Source organism: Macadamia integrifolia, chromosome 6, assembly GCF_013358625.1.
Source record: "Macadamia integrifolia cultivar HAES 741 chromosome 6, SCU_Mint_v3, whole genome shotgun sequence".
In the NCBI taxonomy this organism is placed as follows: Eukaryota; Viridiplantae; Streptophyta; class Magnoliopsida; order Proteales; family Proteaceae; genus Macadamia; species Macadamia integrifolia.
This window is the reverse complement of record NC_056562.1, coordinates 38,999,255-39,015,827: the sequence shown is the minus strand read 5'-3', so window position 1 is coordinate 39,015,827 and position 16,573 is coordinate 38,999,255. Positions and strand designations below refer to the sequence as shown.

At 38.2% G+C, this 16,573-nt stretch overlaps 2 protein-coding genes across 4 annotated transcripts; one reads left to right on the top strand and one right to left on the bottom strand.

Annotated features, from left to right (window-relative positions):
• Positions 1-1,054: 1,054 nt before the first annotated feature.
• Positions 1,055-8,607, top strand: LOC122081015 (acyl-CoA-binding domain-containing protein 1). Of its 3 annotated transcripts, none has more exons than XM_042647950.1 (6): positions 1,055-1,771; positions 3,166-3,271; positions 3,377-3,486; positions 4,975-5,066; positions 6,571-6,668; positions 6,979-7,426. In XM_042647950.1, the coding sequence occupies exons 1-6, from the start codon at positions 1,260-1,262 to the stop codon at positions 6,985-6,987; spliced, it is 927 nt and encodes a 308-aa protein (XP_042503884.1). In that variant the 5' UTR covers positions 1,055-1,259; the 3' UTR covers positions 6,988-7,426. The 3 variants fall into 3 exon arrangements, with proteins under 3 accessions (XP_042503884.1, XP_042503883.1, XP_042503882.1); XM_042647949.1 differs by lacking the exon at positions 6,979-7,426 and adding an exon at positions 8,121-8,607 and having other exon boundaries at positions 1,057-1,771; positions 3,380-3,486; XM_042647948.1 differs by lacking the exon at positions 6,979-7,426 and adding an exon at positions 8,121-8,607 and having other exon boundaries at positions 1,060-1,771.
• Positions 8,608-9,571: 964 nt separating this feature from the next.
• Positions 9,572-13,471, bottom strand: LOC122081014 (luminal-binding protein 5). Its single transcript, XM_042647947.1, has 8 exons — positions 13,260-13,471; positions 12,418-12,685; positions 12,089-12,303; positions 11,748-11,990; positions 11,146-11,625; positions 10,810-10,964; positions 10,492-10,574; positions 9,572-10,399 (listed from the first exon to the last, which is right to left on the bottom strand). The coding sequence occupies exons 1-8, from the start codon at positions 13,315-13,317 to the stop codon at positions 9,895-9,897; spliced, it is 2,007 nt and encodes a 668-aa protein (XP_042503881.1). The 5' UTR covers positions 13,318-13,471; the 3' UTR covers positions 9,572-9,894.
• Positions 13,472-16,573: the final 3,102 nt, after the last annotated feature.

Here is a 16,573-nt window from a genome sequence, read left to right as displayed (position 1 = left end):
ACAAAACTTGGGTACAAAATCCCAAAAGCCAACGAATGAAATATTATCTTTATTACTTATATATTTACAACTTTTATGTTCAATGCATGTCCTTGAATTTATGATTGCATTAATGTATCCCCTAAAATCTAAACCCCTCTGTACCCTTGTCTATGTTTGGATGCTGAGAAAAAAAATTGTAATAAAGCAAAAAATTATAGTATTATATGGGGGTGTCAATTCCAGGCCTGCATCGGTAGGTCCGATCAAACCTGATACATTTATGGCCCGACATAGATCGGCCCGATTAGTAAACGTGCCCGACACGTTAATAAATAGGTAGTACACGGTGTAGCCGCCTAGCCCGATGGGAGTCTAATCGGCCTGACATTTTTACAAGCTCGACTTGAATCGACTCATTTAAGCCCGACCTAGCCCGACCCCTCTAATACTACATGTATTTTTTTTTTTTTAAATACTATTTGTATTTAGTGCTAAGGCTATGTGATATGTACAGTTGAGATTGTGGTGATTGTTCTCCGAACATTAATATTTTTCAAACATAGTTTAATTAATTTAAACTTGCTCAACTTGTGTTGTGTAGGCATAGTTTAATTGATTTGAGTTCCGCTGGGTTAAAAACCGAGTACCTTAGTGACTTGGCTACTTCCATCTTTGGCTTAATCCATTTTAATTATGGGATATTATTTTGCTATGTTCATCTTTGCCTCATTTTATTAGTATTACTTTCAAGCACATTTAAAAGATCAATTTTAAAGAGGACCCGTTTAAAGCCCGTTTAAAGTTAAATATATCTATAGCTGGGTTAAAGCCCGTTTATGGCAGCCTGTACCATGCCTGCTCTAGCTAAACGGGCATTCACTGTGTAGCCCTATAAATTGGCTGAGCCCAATCAGGCCCGACTAAGACCGACCCAACCCAACCGATTGACACCCTAGTATTACAGTCATTGATATATACATATATACATTTTATTAACATCCAAACATTTATGTGAGGAGAAGCAGGAGTTTCTAAGCTTAACCCTCTTTTTTTTTTTTTTTTTTTTTTAATAATCTTAATTCTTAGAGGTTTTATACTTACGCCAGTTTTTTCTGGTTTCTATACGTTTATTATGCAAAATTATAGGGTGCTCTTTCTTACTTCTTTGTCGGCTCCCCAACATCCGATCATCGATGCATTATAGGTCTAGGGTTTCTGCTCTCTGATCAGTCTTTGAATTTTTTTACTAACATTTGGTTTCTTCGAGTCCTGTCATCATGGGGGACTGGCATGATCTCGCTCAATCAGTAGTCATCGGTCTCATCTTCTCTTTCCTTGTTGCGAAGCTTATATCCATGGTTATTTCATTCAGAGATGAAAACCTTAGATTGGCACGCGAAGAGAGTATACCGTCCATGTCGGTTGAAGTTGAATCTTCGTCTGCTGTGGAAGAGCCTGGTGCAGTCTCTGAAAAACAAAGTGCCGCCGCAGAAGAGAAACTCCGTGTTGATGAAGGAAATCAAGATGTTATCGAGAAGCAGAGCAAGCAGAGCGAGAGTTATTTGGAAGATGATGACGATGATGATTGGGAAGGAGTTGAGACTACCGAGCTTGATGATATATTTAGTGCTGCTGCGACTTTTGTGGCTACTGCTGCTGCTGATCGTCTGTCACTGAAGGTCTCTAACGATGTTCAATTGCAGCTTTATGGTCTCTATAAGATTGCCACCGAGGGTCCTTGCGGCACACCGCAACCTTCTGCCCTCAAGATGTCGGCTCGTGCCAAGTGGTATTCCTCTATGCTTTCTTGCTTACTGCTAGGTTTCAATTTTCAGTCATTCAACTATTCGTGCTTAATCATTCAATTATTATTATTTTTTTCTTTATATTGTAATATTTGAGTGTTTCTCCATTTAATAATGTGAAAGGGAAGGATTTTGATGAGTAGTTTGGTCTCTACGAATTCAAGATGTGATAGTTCTGAAACTTAATATCTCTTTAAATAATGAAAAATAGATAAACCCTTATGGATATCATAACTATTCTTTATTTGGGGCGGACTTGATTTTTTATTTGTTATCATAGACGGGCTATATAATTGAAATTTTGCACGGTGAAAGTTTTCATCATAGTAAGTAATTATGTGTTACCCAATATGGGTTCGCATGGTATATGGGCATGTCCAAAAATTTGACATTGGACAAAACCTTCAAAACCTAGGATAAATTTTGCACAACTAGTTAACTGTTCAGTGGTCCTAACTCATTCTTTTGGATAGCAGAGCACAATAGATTTTATTGGGGACTCCAGGGTCAGCCACCTAGAGGAGCCCCAAGTATAATTGGGCCTCATGGAATAGATAGTGAGATATAGCTTGGTGAAATGCAATTTAGCCCACCTAATGATTAGAGTCATAGATGTGAGGCCAAACTAGGATTGCCATTCATGTTGACAAGAAGCAAAAATCTCCTTTTTAGCTAAAAACATGCCTGTTATAATATTTCTTAAAACCAATAGATGCTGGACATGCTCTCCCTTTTTAATGCATCCTTTGTGAAGAAATTGGCTGCCCAAGTTGCGTCTGCAGGAATTTCATTTATTTTGTTGCATCATCTGGAAAGAAAGAGATGCAAGGGTTTTGTTGCCCAAATTGGCTGCCCTTTTTCGGAACCGTATGTTTTCCAGTTAAATGTTTCTGATTACTGTTATCCAAGGGTTTAAGATTGGTAGTAGACCCTGGATCCTTCTCAATCTTGATCAGTTTGGGTAGCTATTCCAGTTTTTCGAAAAACTGATATTCCCGGTGGATTGTCCCTTCCACTTTGTTTTGCAGATTGCATTGTTCCATTGACTCTTGGCCTAGGTAGGGTGATCAGGAGTGGGTAATCCTTGAAACCATGCTGGTATGTCCTTGTGTTTTAAAAAGAGAAAGCCAGTGCACAAGGCTCCCGCTACTGCAGGGTCTGGTACGTCCTAGTGTTCTGGCGACGGTATTCTGATCACTTATAAAACAAGAAGGAGAAGTAGGAAGATGCTATGTTGATATTTGGTTGTTTGACTAGTTCTGTAGTTATTGCCTTCTAACCTTTTTACCTTGCATTGAATAGCCACTATTTTTATTTTTGACCTCACCCTTTCATGCCTGAGTGATAGAAAAAATGAATTTCTGGTGATATGTGCAAGGAATGCATGGCAGAGGTTGGGGTCTATGCCTCCAGAAGAAGCAATGCAGAAGTATATAATAATAGTTAGCGAGCTATATCCTTCTTGGGCAGCTGGATCTACTGTTGTGGGTATCTGACCATTTAATGTTACATCTATGTGGTTTCCAATCTTTCTATACTTTCTTGACTAAGTTCTTTATTTATTCCTCTCATATGGCTGCATTAAAAAGAAGCGTAAAGATGGAGGCAATGATGCACCTATTTCAGATGCTAAAGGAACAAGAACAATGGGCCCAGTTTTCAGCACCTTTGTTTATGAGGAGTCTTCTGGAGATGATTTGTAAGATTCCTTAGCTATTGGTTGTATAATTTTTTGTCATTGTTTATTTATTTGTACATAAAGGTGAGCTTTTGCACCTACAGGGGGTTGTGTTAACTGTTATGTGCATATGAATAAGTATGTTTATGTGTTAGATGTCTGTGTTGAATTCTACAACATGGAGTTAACTCAATAATATGGTCATTATACTTTTCTTCATTTACATATCTTGATTGATATATCTTTGACACCATAGTTACTTTTTCTTCTATATTTAGAAGATGGAGCTTAAGATCATTATTGGGTAAAGAGAATTAAAGCTACCTTTTTATATTTGCCGTAATGTCTATAAGACAAGAAGTATAGGTCTTTGTGACGTCAATTCATATGAAGATGATCATGGCAGGTTTTTTGGATTGTTCCCATGAGAAACTGGAATGTGTTTTCACGCATTTAAATTTAAAATTTGTCCTTTATTCATTTTTGGTTCAGTGTGGAGTCTTTGTGAGTGTTTCTGTGTTATTATCAGATGAAGGATGACATTAATTTGCTTTTGTGGTTGGAGTTGAATATTGCGCGGAGATTAACTTCCAGTACGGAAGTTGCTAGTATTGGTTTAAATAATTGAATAAGGCAGGAAATATTTCTACTATTTTGTAATATTTTTGTTTGCTCAGACTCCCAATTGCTGCAAAGCAACCAACTGCCCTTTCAGGTTTTTGTTCATTTAGTGTATGTGAAAAAAGTATTAGCAAATGAAACCACAATTCCTGCATACAACTTTCCCTTTTTGTCTATTTATCTTTGAGTTTTGGGTGATCTGCCCTTGTGCATCAAGAGAAGGTGAATTTCTTGAAAAAGGGAAGGGTCTTGAAATTGAAATATACACATTTATTTCTGAACACATTTGTAAGAAGAGAAAGGTTTTTTAGGTGGATCACCTTGTATTCTTTGTGAGGTGACCCTTCTTCCTATTGCAGCCATGAGCCATGTGGCTGAGTATGGACAATGAATCACATGGGGACACTCTGGATTTGCTACATTTCCAGTTCTCAGTTCACCCAATTTTTTTATTCCTGTATGGACTTATCTGCTAGAATACCAGTCATTAAATTTTTGTTTATGTTTCTTTTAGTAAAAAATTACCAAAAAGAGGGAATTTATTTTCAACAATGCTTTTTAGGCTTGAACTTTACAATAAGTGTAGGATCACAGTACTGTTCTCATGAACAGATTCAGCTCATGGATCCCTTTTAGGCTGTGAACCAGGTTGCATGTGGCTTTTTTTTCTTTTTGCATCATCTCCTAGATTCCTTTATTACATGACTCTTCGAGCAAACCCATCCCATATATTATCTAAGTAGTCAATATATTATTATATTCTATTCAAGCTTTCTATGGACTCAAAGAGTATAGGTGGGAATCCTCTGGAAATTTATTCATGTGCTTACATTCCATAAAGATATATATTCATCAAAGATTCTAATGGTTATCCTCTTAAATTCTCAGGAAGATGGAAGCTATACATGCCTGTGCAAGGGAAGGAGATATGAATAGCTTGCTTAAACATGTAGATAGTGGTGTTTCAATTAATCTTAGAGGTACGTAGTTGATAATTATCGTAGTCAACAATACATGATGTCTTTTTGTACTTACTTTTTAATTTGCTTGTGGTTATCGAGCATCAGATACTAAGTCAGTCTACATGATATCTACAGTTGAGGACACAGATGTCTCTTTGTACATGTAGTTTTAATCCTCAGATTCTTCATATTTTCTTGTATGGGTTGGATGTAAAAAATTTAAGCCAATAAGCTGTAAATTTTGAATATCTGTAAACTGAAATTACTTAAAATTTCCTAGAGTTGACTTCCTCAAATTTGCGTGAAACTGAAATTGGATGTTTAAGTTTCAGTTTTTTCCAAGCTAAAATGTTTGTCCTTATTTTATGCTTATTGTGTGCATGTGCGATTTTAGTGTAGCTGAAATGAGGATGGTTAGATTGCTGAGTGGTAAGAAAAAGAAAAAAAAAAAAATGAGCATACTCAGTGCACAAGGCTCCTGCCAATGCGGGGTCTGGGGAGGGTCATAATGTACGCAGCCTTACCTCTGCTTCGCAGATAGGCTGTTTCCAGACTCGAACCCACGACCACTAGGTCGCAATGGAACAACCTTATTGCTGAGGGGTAAAAGCAGAAAATATTAAATTAGAAATGAACACTTTAGATATATTCATTAATGAAGTTACAATATCTAATAAGTTTAGAGATGATTGAGGTGCCCTGGACATGAACATGAGCAACGGCAGTCTCTGAATGCTCCGGCGAGGAGTAATATGATTCTAATTGGAAGTAGGCCTACATTACTTTGGGAGAAGTGGTGAGAAAATGCATGTGTGGCCTAGGATTAACAGGTATGGATCAAAGTAGAGTGGAACATGATTCATGTAGCTGATACCATTTAGATGTGATGAAGCTTAGTTGAGTTGAGTTGGGTTGAATGCACATGTAGTGTTAAGGTTAAAAGTTAAACAAGAATGTTCAATCCCCTCCCTCCACCCCTGTGTACACCCCAAAAGAAATCTACGGTAATTGATGTTTTGAGATAGATCTTTCGACCCTCCGTGGTTGGTCTAACATAGAAATTATGGATCTGCCACCCTCTTGGATAACATTAAACCAGACCATGGAAACCTTGCTATATCGAGTTGCAGTTAGATCCTGTGTCATTGTATTTTTCTCTTCCTGCTAAATTGATAAGAAGGGTACTCTTACAATTTCGACATTTGTCTCCATAATTACCATGACTTCATAGCAATGATGCTTTTCCATTGTGTTCAAGCATGGGAGTTCAGGTTGGAAATTGTATGGAGAACATGGCAATGAAGTCTTAGAATTAGTGTATTGTCATGTAATGTGCTGCTCTGCCTTTACCAAATACTCTTGTCGCAGCTTTGCTTCTTGATAGTTGGTATTAACATGTTACATTCAATATGCTTCTCAAGTATCCACGAGAGGAAACAGGAATCTGAAGAAGTGGTTAAAGATTTATATTCATCCTAGACATTTCAGTTTTCCTGAGATATTCCAAATGATATGCTTGCAGATGGTGAGGGCCGAACCCCTGTGCATTGGGCTGTTGACCGTGGACATCTCAACATTGTGGAGCTACTTGTCAGCAGGAATGCCGATGTAAATGCTAAGGTAAAAGTCAATAACATTCCATGTGGCTCAAACATTCAGGTGCGAATTTGTGTCTTGGAGTCGAATCCAGCTAATGTTGCATCCTAGGATTTAGGGAATCCTCTTGTATGGATCCATCATCCACGTACTAGCATAGGTAAGTAGGCAGATGTATGTAGAATTCATAATGATCTAGATGCATCTTGCATTCAATTATCCACATCCATAGTTGTCGAGGCGTTGCCTAGGTGTCCTGGCCATTTTTTTTCCCTTGCTTGGTCACCAGTGTCTGACTTATTTTTTGACCCCTCAAACATTTTTTTTCACCTAGGTACCATGACAACTACGCCCACATCTGATAATGAAAGTGAAAATCAAAGTCTGCAATCATGGAAGTACCCCAACCTTCCTCCCCCCCTCTCCCCATGCAAAAAAATGAATAAAATATGCTTGCAATTATGAATTTACATTCAGAATTTCAAATGTAATAGTTTCTAAAAATTTATTTGTTAAGTTTGTCTCGAATTCTTGACCTGCTTTGAAGATTGACCCGCTTCGACATATTTTGGTGGCGACCCAAATGGGAAGTTTTCTGATATCTGTGATAGAAGCAGAGGGGTTAGGGCCGATTGGGGGTGCAGGGGAGTGGCCCCTGCGTTATGGTTCGACCGCATTGATCGCGACCCCATGGATCGACCCGCGACTTGGAGTATATAATGTACTGTTGTCTTGTTGAGCAAGTCATTGTATTTTGGGGATTTTTCGAGCTAGAGTTTTAGGGCGAGTTTTCTTGCCGTTGCTTATGTGCAATATCTCTTCTGCATAGTGAAACATCTTCTTCTTCGCCCGAGGACGTAGCACACCACATCAGTGTGTGAACTACATTAAATCTCTATGTTGTGCGGATATATTGTTTGTTTATTTACGTATTTCTTGATGTTTGCTCTAACACTATTCTTTTGGAAGGTTAAGAGGGTATGAGTCTAGTGTTTTGAAGGAACATTGGGATGCTTCCAGGATGCCTTCTGTGACTTTTGGGCACCATCGTTTTACCATATTGTTTTTCCTTCATCTGGTGGTTGTCCTTGCAGTCTCCCTTTTCAAGGTGGTTGGGCACCTTCTGGGAGGGGAAAAAATGGAAAAGGGAAAGGGTAGGGTGGGGTGGGGAATCTGCTGCCCCCCATCCATCCTGATCTTAAACAATAAATAAATAAATAAATAAATAGAAGCAGTGGCATTGCATAGAAAAGAGAAGGGGGTGGGGGCTGCTAGATTTAAAATACTTCTCTGCCCACCATCTTCCTTTTATAATATACATTTTCAGGTCTCAGTCTCTGATTTTATTTGTTGCTACATTTCCCCTCTAAAGATGATCTAGTTTTAGTTGGTAATTTTGCAATTTTTTTTACTGAACATATATATTTATGGTTTTCCATTCTTATTTCTTTTGGCACTGTTTCTTCTCTATTTAAGGATAACGAGGGTCAAACTCCATTGCACTACGCGGCAGTCTGTGACAGAGAAGCAATTGCTGAATATCTGGTGAAGCATAATGCAGACATCAATGAGAAAGACAATGATGGCTGCTCCCCTTCTGACCTATGTGAGTCAAACTGGCCCTGGATGTCCTGTTCATCTGGGAAAACGATTGGCTAATGGTTTCCCTTCATTTGTCTACCACCATGGAGATTTTTCGACAAAATCCTGCAGCATGTATATAACCCTAGGACATACTGTGATAACATATTAGTATATTTCCGGTGCAGCATATTCTTTCATTGTTACTTACCCACCCACCCAAAAAAACGGAGCTCTCTCTCTCTCTCTCTATAGGTGCAAAATGTAATGCAAGCTCACTTGTTAATTGGCGTACATTTGACATTATTTTTTTTTATGGTAAACATTGACACTACTATTGACTATATATATATAAAAAAAAAAAAGGTTTGAAGAGGCTCAAGGATGGTTTTGCTCGAACAGGTGCAGTGTACGTACCTATCTGAGCTGGTTAATGTATCATCCATCATTTATTTATGACTTGGGTGTGTATTGATCTTTCATTTTCTGTATTATGAAGATCTCCTATTCAACAAGTGAAATTGCAGAATACTATGAAATGGCGAGAATCGGGTTTTGGCCGAGTAATTTACTTAAGAGAAAGAGTTTTCCTTCACCTGTAGATGGGGAAGAATTCCTTCGCTATTGGTGATGTGTTCATCATGTGATTAGATTCTTGTATTATTATCAACTCCTGCCCTCTATTGTACAATGTCAAAGCCAAGGATTCAAAACTAAGGAATGGGATTGAATCGAATTGGGGTCGTGGTCTATTTCAATCGAGATCAGAGTCAGTAGGGATCCAATTGGTATAAAAAGAAAAAACCTTAGAATCAGCCCTCGGATTTAAACATCTAGCAATTCTATGATTTGGACTAAATCAGATGTGTCAAATCAGCTTGGATTAGGGTACGTTGAAGGAGAGCGGATCTGGTTTTTTGGACGTATGAGAACGACCTTGATCCATGGATTTAGAATCAATTTTCTCTCTTCATTTAGTAGATTATAAATCCATGGACTAAGGATGTAGGAGAACATTTTCATATGTCAATTATTCGATTCTGATTTGAATCAGCAAATTTGAATCGTTTTTTGAAGCGGTGAAAATGCCCCTCTTCAATTTGACAGTATAGTTAGTTATTTGGGGGTTGGGGGGAGGGGGGGAGACCTAATCCCTTCTAAGTTTACCAATCTCTTCTATTCTAAGTTTACCAATCTCTTCTAAGTTTAAGTAGGGGGTGATTCTAAGAGGTAGCTCAAAATATTTAGTCAGAGAAAAAACACTAATTATCTCAAAGGGGCAGGGGTGTCTTTTCATAATGTCCTTGTTAAGCACGATACACGTGAGGATCTAGTGATGCACTCTGTGAAAGGCAAGTAAAATAATCAAGTCAATTAGTTTCCCACAGACTAACAAAAAAGATTTACCAAAAAATTTGGGGGGAAATAGCACGATAGAAAATGAGTCCTACCCCATACATGTTCTCCAGAAACAACAATTCAAAGGGAACAGGAGGAAGACTCATCAGAGAGAATAAACATTTTTCCTCGGTGCTTCTGATTTCTCCCCTGTTCCTCATCCTGTAAGTTCCACTGTTCAAATTGCAAGAAGAACCTCCCTCTGCAATCTTTCCTACCTCATCTTCTCAATTTCTTTTGGAGCAGTCAGCAAAAAAAGTCAAATGAGATCCTACAGTTCATCATGTGAATCATCATCATCATCATCACCACCTGAGGCACCGCCCGGGGCTCCTCCAGATCTCTGATAGACAGCGGCAATGATTGGGTTGCACACAGCCTCTACTTCTTTGAGCTTCTCATCATAGTCATCTTTCTCAGCACTCTGGTTTTCATCAAGCCATTCAAGGGCCTCCTTCACGGCTGTCTCAATCTTTTCCTTCTCCTCTGACTCCAATTTGTCGGCAAGCTTGTCCTTGTCATTGATCTGGTTCTTCATGTTGTACACATAAGTTTCCAAGCTGTTACGTGCATCAACCTTCTCCTTCACCTTCTTGTCTTCCTCAGCAAACTCCTCTGCCTCCTGGACCATTCGGTCAATCTCCTCCTGACTCAGCCGACCCTTGTCATTGGTGATGGTAATCTTCTCAGATCGGCCTGTGCCCTTGTCTTCGGCCTTGACATTAAGGATACCATTGGCATCAACTTCAAATGTTACTTCAATCTGTGGGGTTCCCCTGTTCAAGGACGGTGGATTCTCATTTATATCTCTATGAAATTGAACTAAACAATTTAAAAGAAGGCACTTCAGTATTGAATAATGTCAAACCTTGGAGCAGGGGCAATGCCAGAGAGATCAAATTTCCCTAGCTCCCTACAGTCCTTTGTAAAACTCCTTTCACCTTCAAAAACCTGCCACACATCATAAGCTACTTATCAGAATTGGATGTCAAAGACCTTGTATGCATCGCATACATCCAATTCCATGGTTCCAGTAATGAGATCTGAGATGACAAGATCATTGCTTTATGTACTGTAACTCATGGAATGGTGGGCTACAGTTCCCAAATTCCAATGCCGTGTGAAAAATGCGTGGAATCTTACAATCCCTCTACGCTTCAGCAACTGTGGAAGAAACATTAGTTACCTGAATGGAGACGGTCGTCTGCTGGTCTTGGTAAGTGGTGAAAACCTGAGATTTCTTGGTTGGGATGACAGTATTTCTCGGAATTAACTTGGTCATCACTCCACCAACGGTTTCAATACCAAGAGTAAGAGGAGCCACATCCAAAAGAAGAATATCTACATCAATTACATCAACATGTTATTTAGTCAAGTGCAGAACACTTTTATTTTGGGGTGGGGAGTCGGGGAGGGGGTGTGGGTGTGGGTGGAGGTGGGATTGGAGGCAATGGGGGTTGAAGTTTCTAAGTGTAACTAAAATAATAACTGGGTTATCTTAAAAATGAGCAGAAAATAATACCTTTTGTTTCATCACCACCCTCTCCACTCAAGATGCTTCCTTGTACAGCAGCGCCATAAGCAACAGCCTCATCTGGATTGACACCCTTGTTAGGTTCCTTTCCATCAAAGTAATCCTTGAGAAGTTGTTGAACCTTGGGAATCCTGGTACTTCCACCGACGAGAACTATCTCGTCAATCTGGTTCTTTTGCAATCCAGCATCTTCCATTGCCTTCTTTACTGGTCCCATGGTCTTTCGGAACAAATCATTGTTCAATTCCTCAAAACGAGCTCTGGTCAGTGGTTCAGAGAAATCCAAGCCGTCATAGAGAGATTCAATCTCCACACGGACCTGGTGCTGGCTACTTAAAGCTCTCTTGGCACGCTCAGCCTCCCTCCTGAGCTTCCCAAGAGCCCTATTGTCCTTGGTAATGTCTTTTCCGTGCTTCTTTTTGATCAGCTTGATGAAGTACTCCATAATTCTTTGGTCAAAATCCTCACCTGCAAGATTTTCCACCATTGCAAGCAATCAACACCACTTTCCTTCAAAACATTCCAAAAAGCACAAAACAGAAAGTATCTAAAAGCGACCATTACATATATATAACCAGCAACATTCATACCTCCAAGATGAGTGTCCCCGTTTGTGGCAAGAACCTCAAAGACACCATTATCAATAGTCAAAATACTGACATCGAATGTACCGCCACCAAGATCAAATACAAGGATGTTCTTTTCCCCACCCTTCTTGTCCAAACCATAGGCAATGGCCGCTGCAGTTGGTTCATTGATAATTCTCGCAACATTCAATCCCGCAATGACTCCAGCATCCTTGGTAGCCTGTCTCTGTGCATCATTAAAGTAGGCTGCAAAAGGCATGAGATAGAATCAGTAAAATTCCATATAAACCTATTTTTATACTCTATGGTGATGTTCACTTCAAAGCTCACAAATGCTTTCATACCAGGAACTGTAACAACAGCATCCTTGATTTTCTTTCCAAGGAATGCTTCAGCTGTCTCTTTCATCTTAATGAGAATCATGGCACTGATCTCCTCTGGACTAAAGACCTTGGTCTCCCCATCCTTAATCTTTACTTGAATATAAGGCTTGCCATCCTTGTTCACAATCTTATATGGAACAAGTTTCATGTCCTTCTGCACCTCTTTGTCATCAAACCTGCAGATGCATAAATTAGTGCTCTACATATGTTTTCAAAAAACCATAAAAATACCAAAATCTTGCTCTCTTTTTTTTTGCCTGGGGAGAGAGAGAGAGAGAGAGAGTTCATACTTTCTTCCAATAAGTCTTTTGACATCAAAAACGGTTCTCTCAGCATTCGCAGCTGCCTGATTCTTTGCAGCCTCACCAATCAATCTTTCACCGTCAGTGAATGCTACCCAAGATGGGGTAATGCGGTTTCCTTGGTCATTTGCTATTATTTCAACATGACCATTCTTGTAAACACCTACACATGAGTAGGTTGTTCCAAGGTCTATCCCAATAACTGTTCCTAACTTTGTAGCTTCCTCTTTTGCAATGGCAAAAGCAGAGAGGCATCCTGCAATGAATTCCACAGATTTAATTAGCTTAGAAGATTCAATGTTTGATCCCAAAAAAAAAAAAAAAAAAAAAAGGAAAAAATCCCATCTGAAATTCAATAATAATTAGCATACCTACACTGATGATGGAATAATTCCTAAGGCAAACAATTATGAAACAGGTAATGCATAGTACGATAGTCATCTATTACCTCTTTAACTGAACTTATGTTACTGTTGTCCAACAGAAACTACAAATTCTAATTCGTTAAAGAAGAGCAGATCCAAACAAACCCAAAGTTGGTATCTTAATCGTGATTCGTAAAGGAACATTTGATAAAACAAACAAACAAACAAACAAACAAACAAAAAAAAAAAAGTGAGTAAAAAGACCTCCCCCCCAAAAAATCTACTCTTGTCAAGAAACTGTCAGGAAGAAGAAGCCTAACTAGGATGCAGAGAATGGTCAATGAATTGAAGAAGTAAAGCATTCATGGAAGCTATACATTTTTGCAGAAGCAGCATTAGAATCAACTGAAGTATATAGAAGTAAATGACGAGAGAGAAACAGAATGGATCTAGAGCCTCACTTACCGAGAAAAACGATGCCAAATACGATCAAAGACCCGCGCTTTCTCCACGAGCCATCCATGGCGTAACTGCGGAAGGTTGATCTCTACCAGATGCTAAAGAAAGATGAGCAAATCTCAGGAATGTGCTTCTGCGTCGCTCTCTCTCTCTCTCTCTAGCTAGCTCGCTCGCTCGCTCGCTCGCTCGCCTGCAGAGTTTTTTGTTAATGGCTTTGTGTCAGATAATTAAGCTCGGGATTTGAAGTTTATAAATTCATATTTGCCCCGTATCTCACGAAAACACGTCACGAATAATCGATTTTTAATGAGACATGTCATTGGAGATGACGTGGACCAATTAAGTGTTGAGGACTGATATCTCAACCAATGCGATATTAGTTTGTGCTGGGGATATCGTCACCGTTTATTCGAAGATGATCCAACAAAAGAAAAGAACAAATTATGACGCGGCATTTCGTTACTGGTTGGTGAGAAGTTCTTCTTTTCTCTCAACGGCCTATGGTCAACGCCATTGACCCACGCCGAAAGGCCACTAATTTCCGGTCGTGGAAAACTGAGTGCGATTCTAAACCCAGTCTAGGGTGTCAAATGGTCCGGTCTGGTCGTTTCGTTCGGGCTTAATTGGGCACCACCAATTTAAAGTTTTGAACCATTTTTGTTTGTCTTAAAGTGATGGACTAATGGGGCCTCCGAGTCTAGGGTAGGGTGTGAACATATTTCTATTCCATCAATTGACTATCGCTTCATAATCAATCTAAAGTCCAAAAATAATCAGGCTAAATAAGCTTAAACTAGATATAAAATAATGGGAAGGGAGGGCTATGATCCCCCTCAGATTGGCATTTAGGTCCAGTTTTAGGGTGGCATTGATTGCTTGCTCGTATTAGTTTTGTATGAACAGAAATTGGTCGATAAGCAAAATGATACGTAAAGAAAGGGTTCCTTCATTTCAACAAATTCAAATGATAGCAACAATCAATTTACGTCTAGCCCATTTATCTTGACCGAACTCTACAGTTTAAAGCCTAGTTCAAATCGGCACATTCAATAAAAGTGTCGGGTTCAAGTCTGATCTATTTATTAAACGAGCATTCATGATGTAAGGGTGTAAGTTAACGGGCATTCGACCAAGCCTAACTTGTTTACCTGACTTTGCTTTGTAAGATGTAATAGTCATAATCTTATACCCTTCTTTTTCTTTATTAATTAAATTTGTGATAAAAAAGGAACATGGACGTGAGAATTGAAGGGGGTGGGGATTTAATTTGTCAAGGAAAAAATCTCGTATCGATTGCATGAGCTTAATACAAACAGAATTGATAAAGATATTAATGGGTTGAGAAAAAAGGTGAAATAGAGAAACAAGATACGAAGCTAAGAGAAATAGTGAATTGTAACATTTCTGGGCCTTCCAACCCACTAAAGAGATGAATTTTTGGAAATACCCATTCAAAGCCTAGTCAATGCATGTTTAAGTTAAACCCGGCTAAGGCCCATTTATGACAACCCGATTATAGCTTGAGATTGACCAGCCCGATCATAAACAATAACATACCCACCAAAGCTAAGCGTTCACAGTGCAGGATTTGAAATTGGTCAAGCATAGCTAGGCCTAGCCGGTTGACACCCTAAACAGCAACAACATCCAATAGTTCCAGTCCTTCTAATGTGCACTAAAGTGCCTTAAGTAGCCTTCGAGGGTCATCTGTTTTAACTACTATTTTGAGCAGAGATCTTCAAGGAATGGAGTACTCAAAACACAAAATATTGAGGTTGAGAAGATGAAATTACATATACGTTAAATAAGTATAAGGTTCAAATGTTTAAAATTTTGAAGGCTAATTGCGTCTAATATGATTTCTTGGAATTCCGTAGTGACCAAAAATGCAAATCAAACAGAGTCTTAATCATCCATTATAATATCTTAGCTTATTTTCTCATTGCAAAGGAGCCTTAAAATTTAGAATTGCATCTACTGTTGTTGTAGTGTGGCAAATTCTAAAGGTTTTTGTAATAAGTACAGCTTAAAACATTATTAAGGAAGGGAACATATAATTAACAAATAAAAAAATTTTCTGCACCAACATGTTTATACATCAACACTAAAGTCTCTCCGCTTGGAAAGTGGTGGATAAATTTGACCACATGGGTATCTAAGCAGTAATGGCCTATATTAGTTACATGTCAAATTTTAACTTAGCTTCAATTGTATAGATTCTTTTACGTTGTTCTATGACCTCCACTAGTCCATGTCATCATTTATCAATTTAGAAAGTTTTACACTGACATGGAATGTATTAAGCTTAATTTCATTTGATGTTAAAATAAACCTTGAAAATTGGTTGAGAACTCAAATTTATCATTTTAAGGCCAACTTTAATTTAAAAATTGAAATTATGAAGGGGAAAATATTCCTAAGATAGTTATCCATTGGAAATTGGTTGAAGTTTATCATTTTAAGGCCAACTTTAGTTCAAAAATTGGAAATTATAAAGTAGAAAAAATTCCTAAAATAGTTATCCTTCAATCATATAATTTACATGTGTCATTGGACTTGATAAACAGCCAAAGTCTATTTTTCTTAGTAAATATAAGCTCTAGAGTTATAGGACATGAAAACAGTTCAAAAATACATTAAAACAAATTTTGAGATGTTTAGTTGGTGAGTTGGTGAAAGAGTGGTGAAGCAAGAATTGATCCCAAGATTTAGCCACAAAAATCTATGGTTTAATCTCAAAGGCAAGCAACACCTTTGTAAAAAGCAAAATAATTGTTTTTTAGTGAATTATTGCATCCCAGAGGAGGGTATGTTAACACTTCCCTCTCACATAAAATGACTTTGCTGTCTTTTCATGTATGGATTTTTTCCATCACACATCATTGGTGCATTACTCTATACTCGCTTGTTCAAAGAATCCTTTTTCATGATATTTTTAAACACTAAGGACCCTTGTAGTGTTTAAGAACCCGGATTCGGGATCTAAATTGGTCTAATCTAAGTATGATTCTACTATAATCGAAAATTTTCAAAATTGATCTAGAATATGTAGAAATGACTTAAAAACATACTAACCCTAATTTTCTTAAAGAATTATCTAGATAAAGATCAATTGGAATTGGGATCAAAATTTGTCGATTCCAATTCTAAAGCCCCTAGACCTAAAAGTATCAAAGGTCAACCCGAATTGTATGTATCAATCATATTGAAATAGTGGACCAAATTTGATAAAAGAAAAAAAAAAAGAGAACAAATAGCCACTCGATAAGAAATAAAACCCCTCCAAAAAAACCTAGAAAATTCTCATTGATTTCTTATGT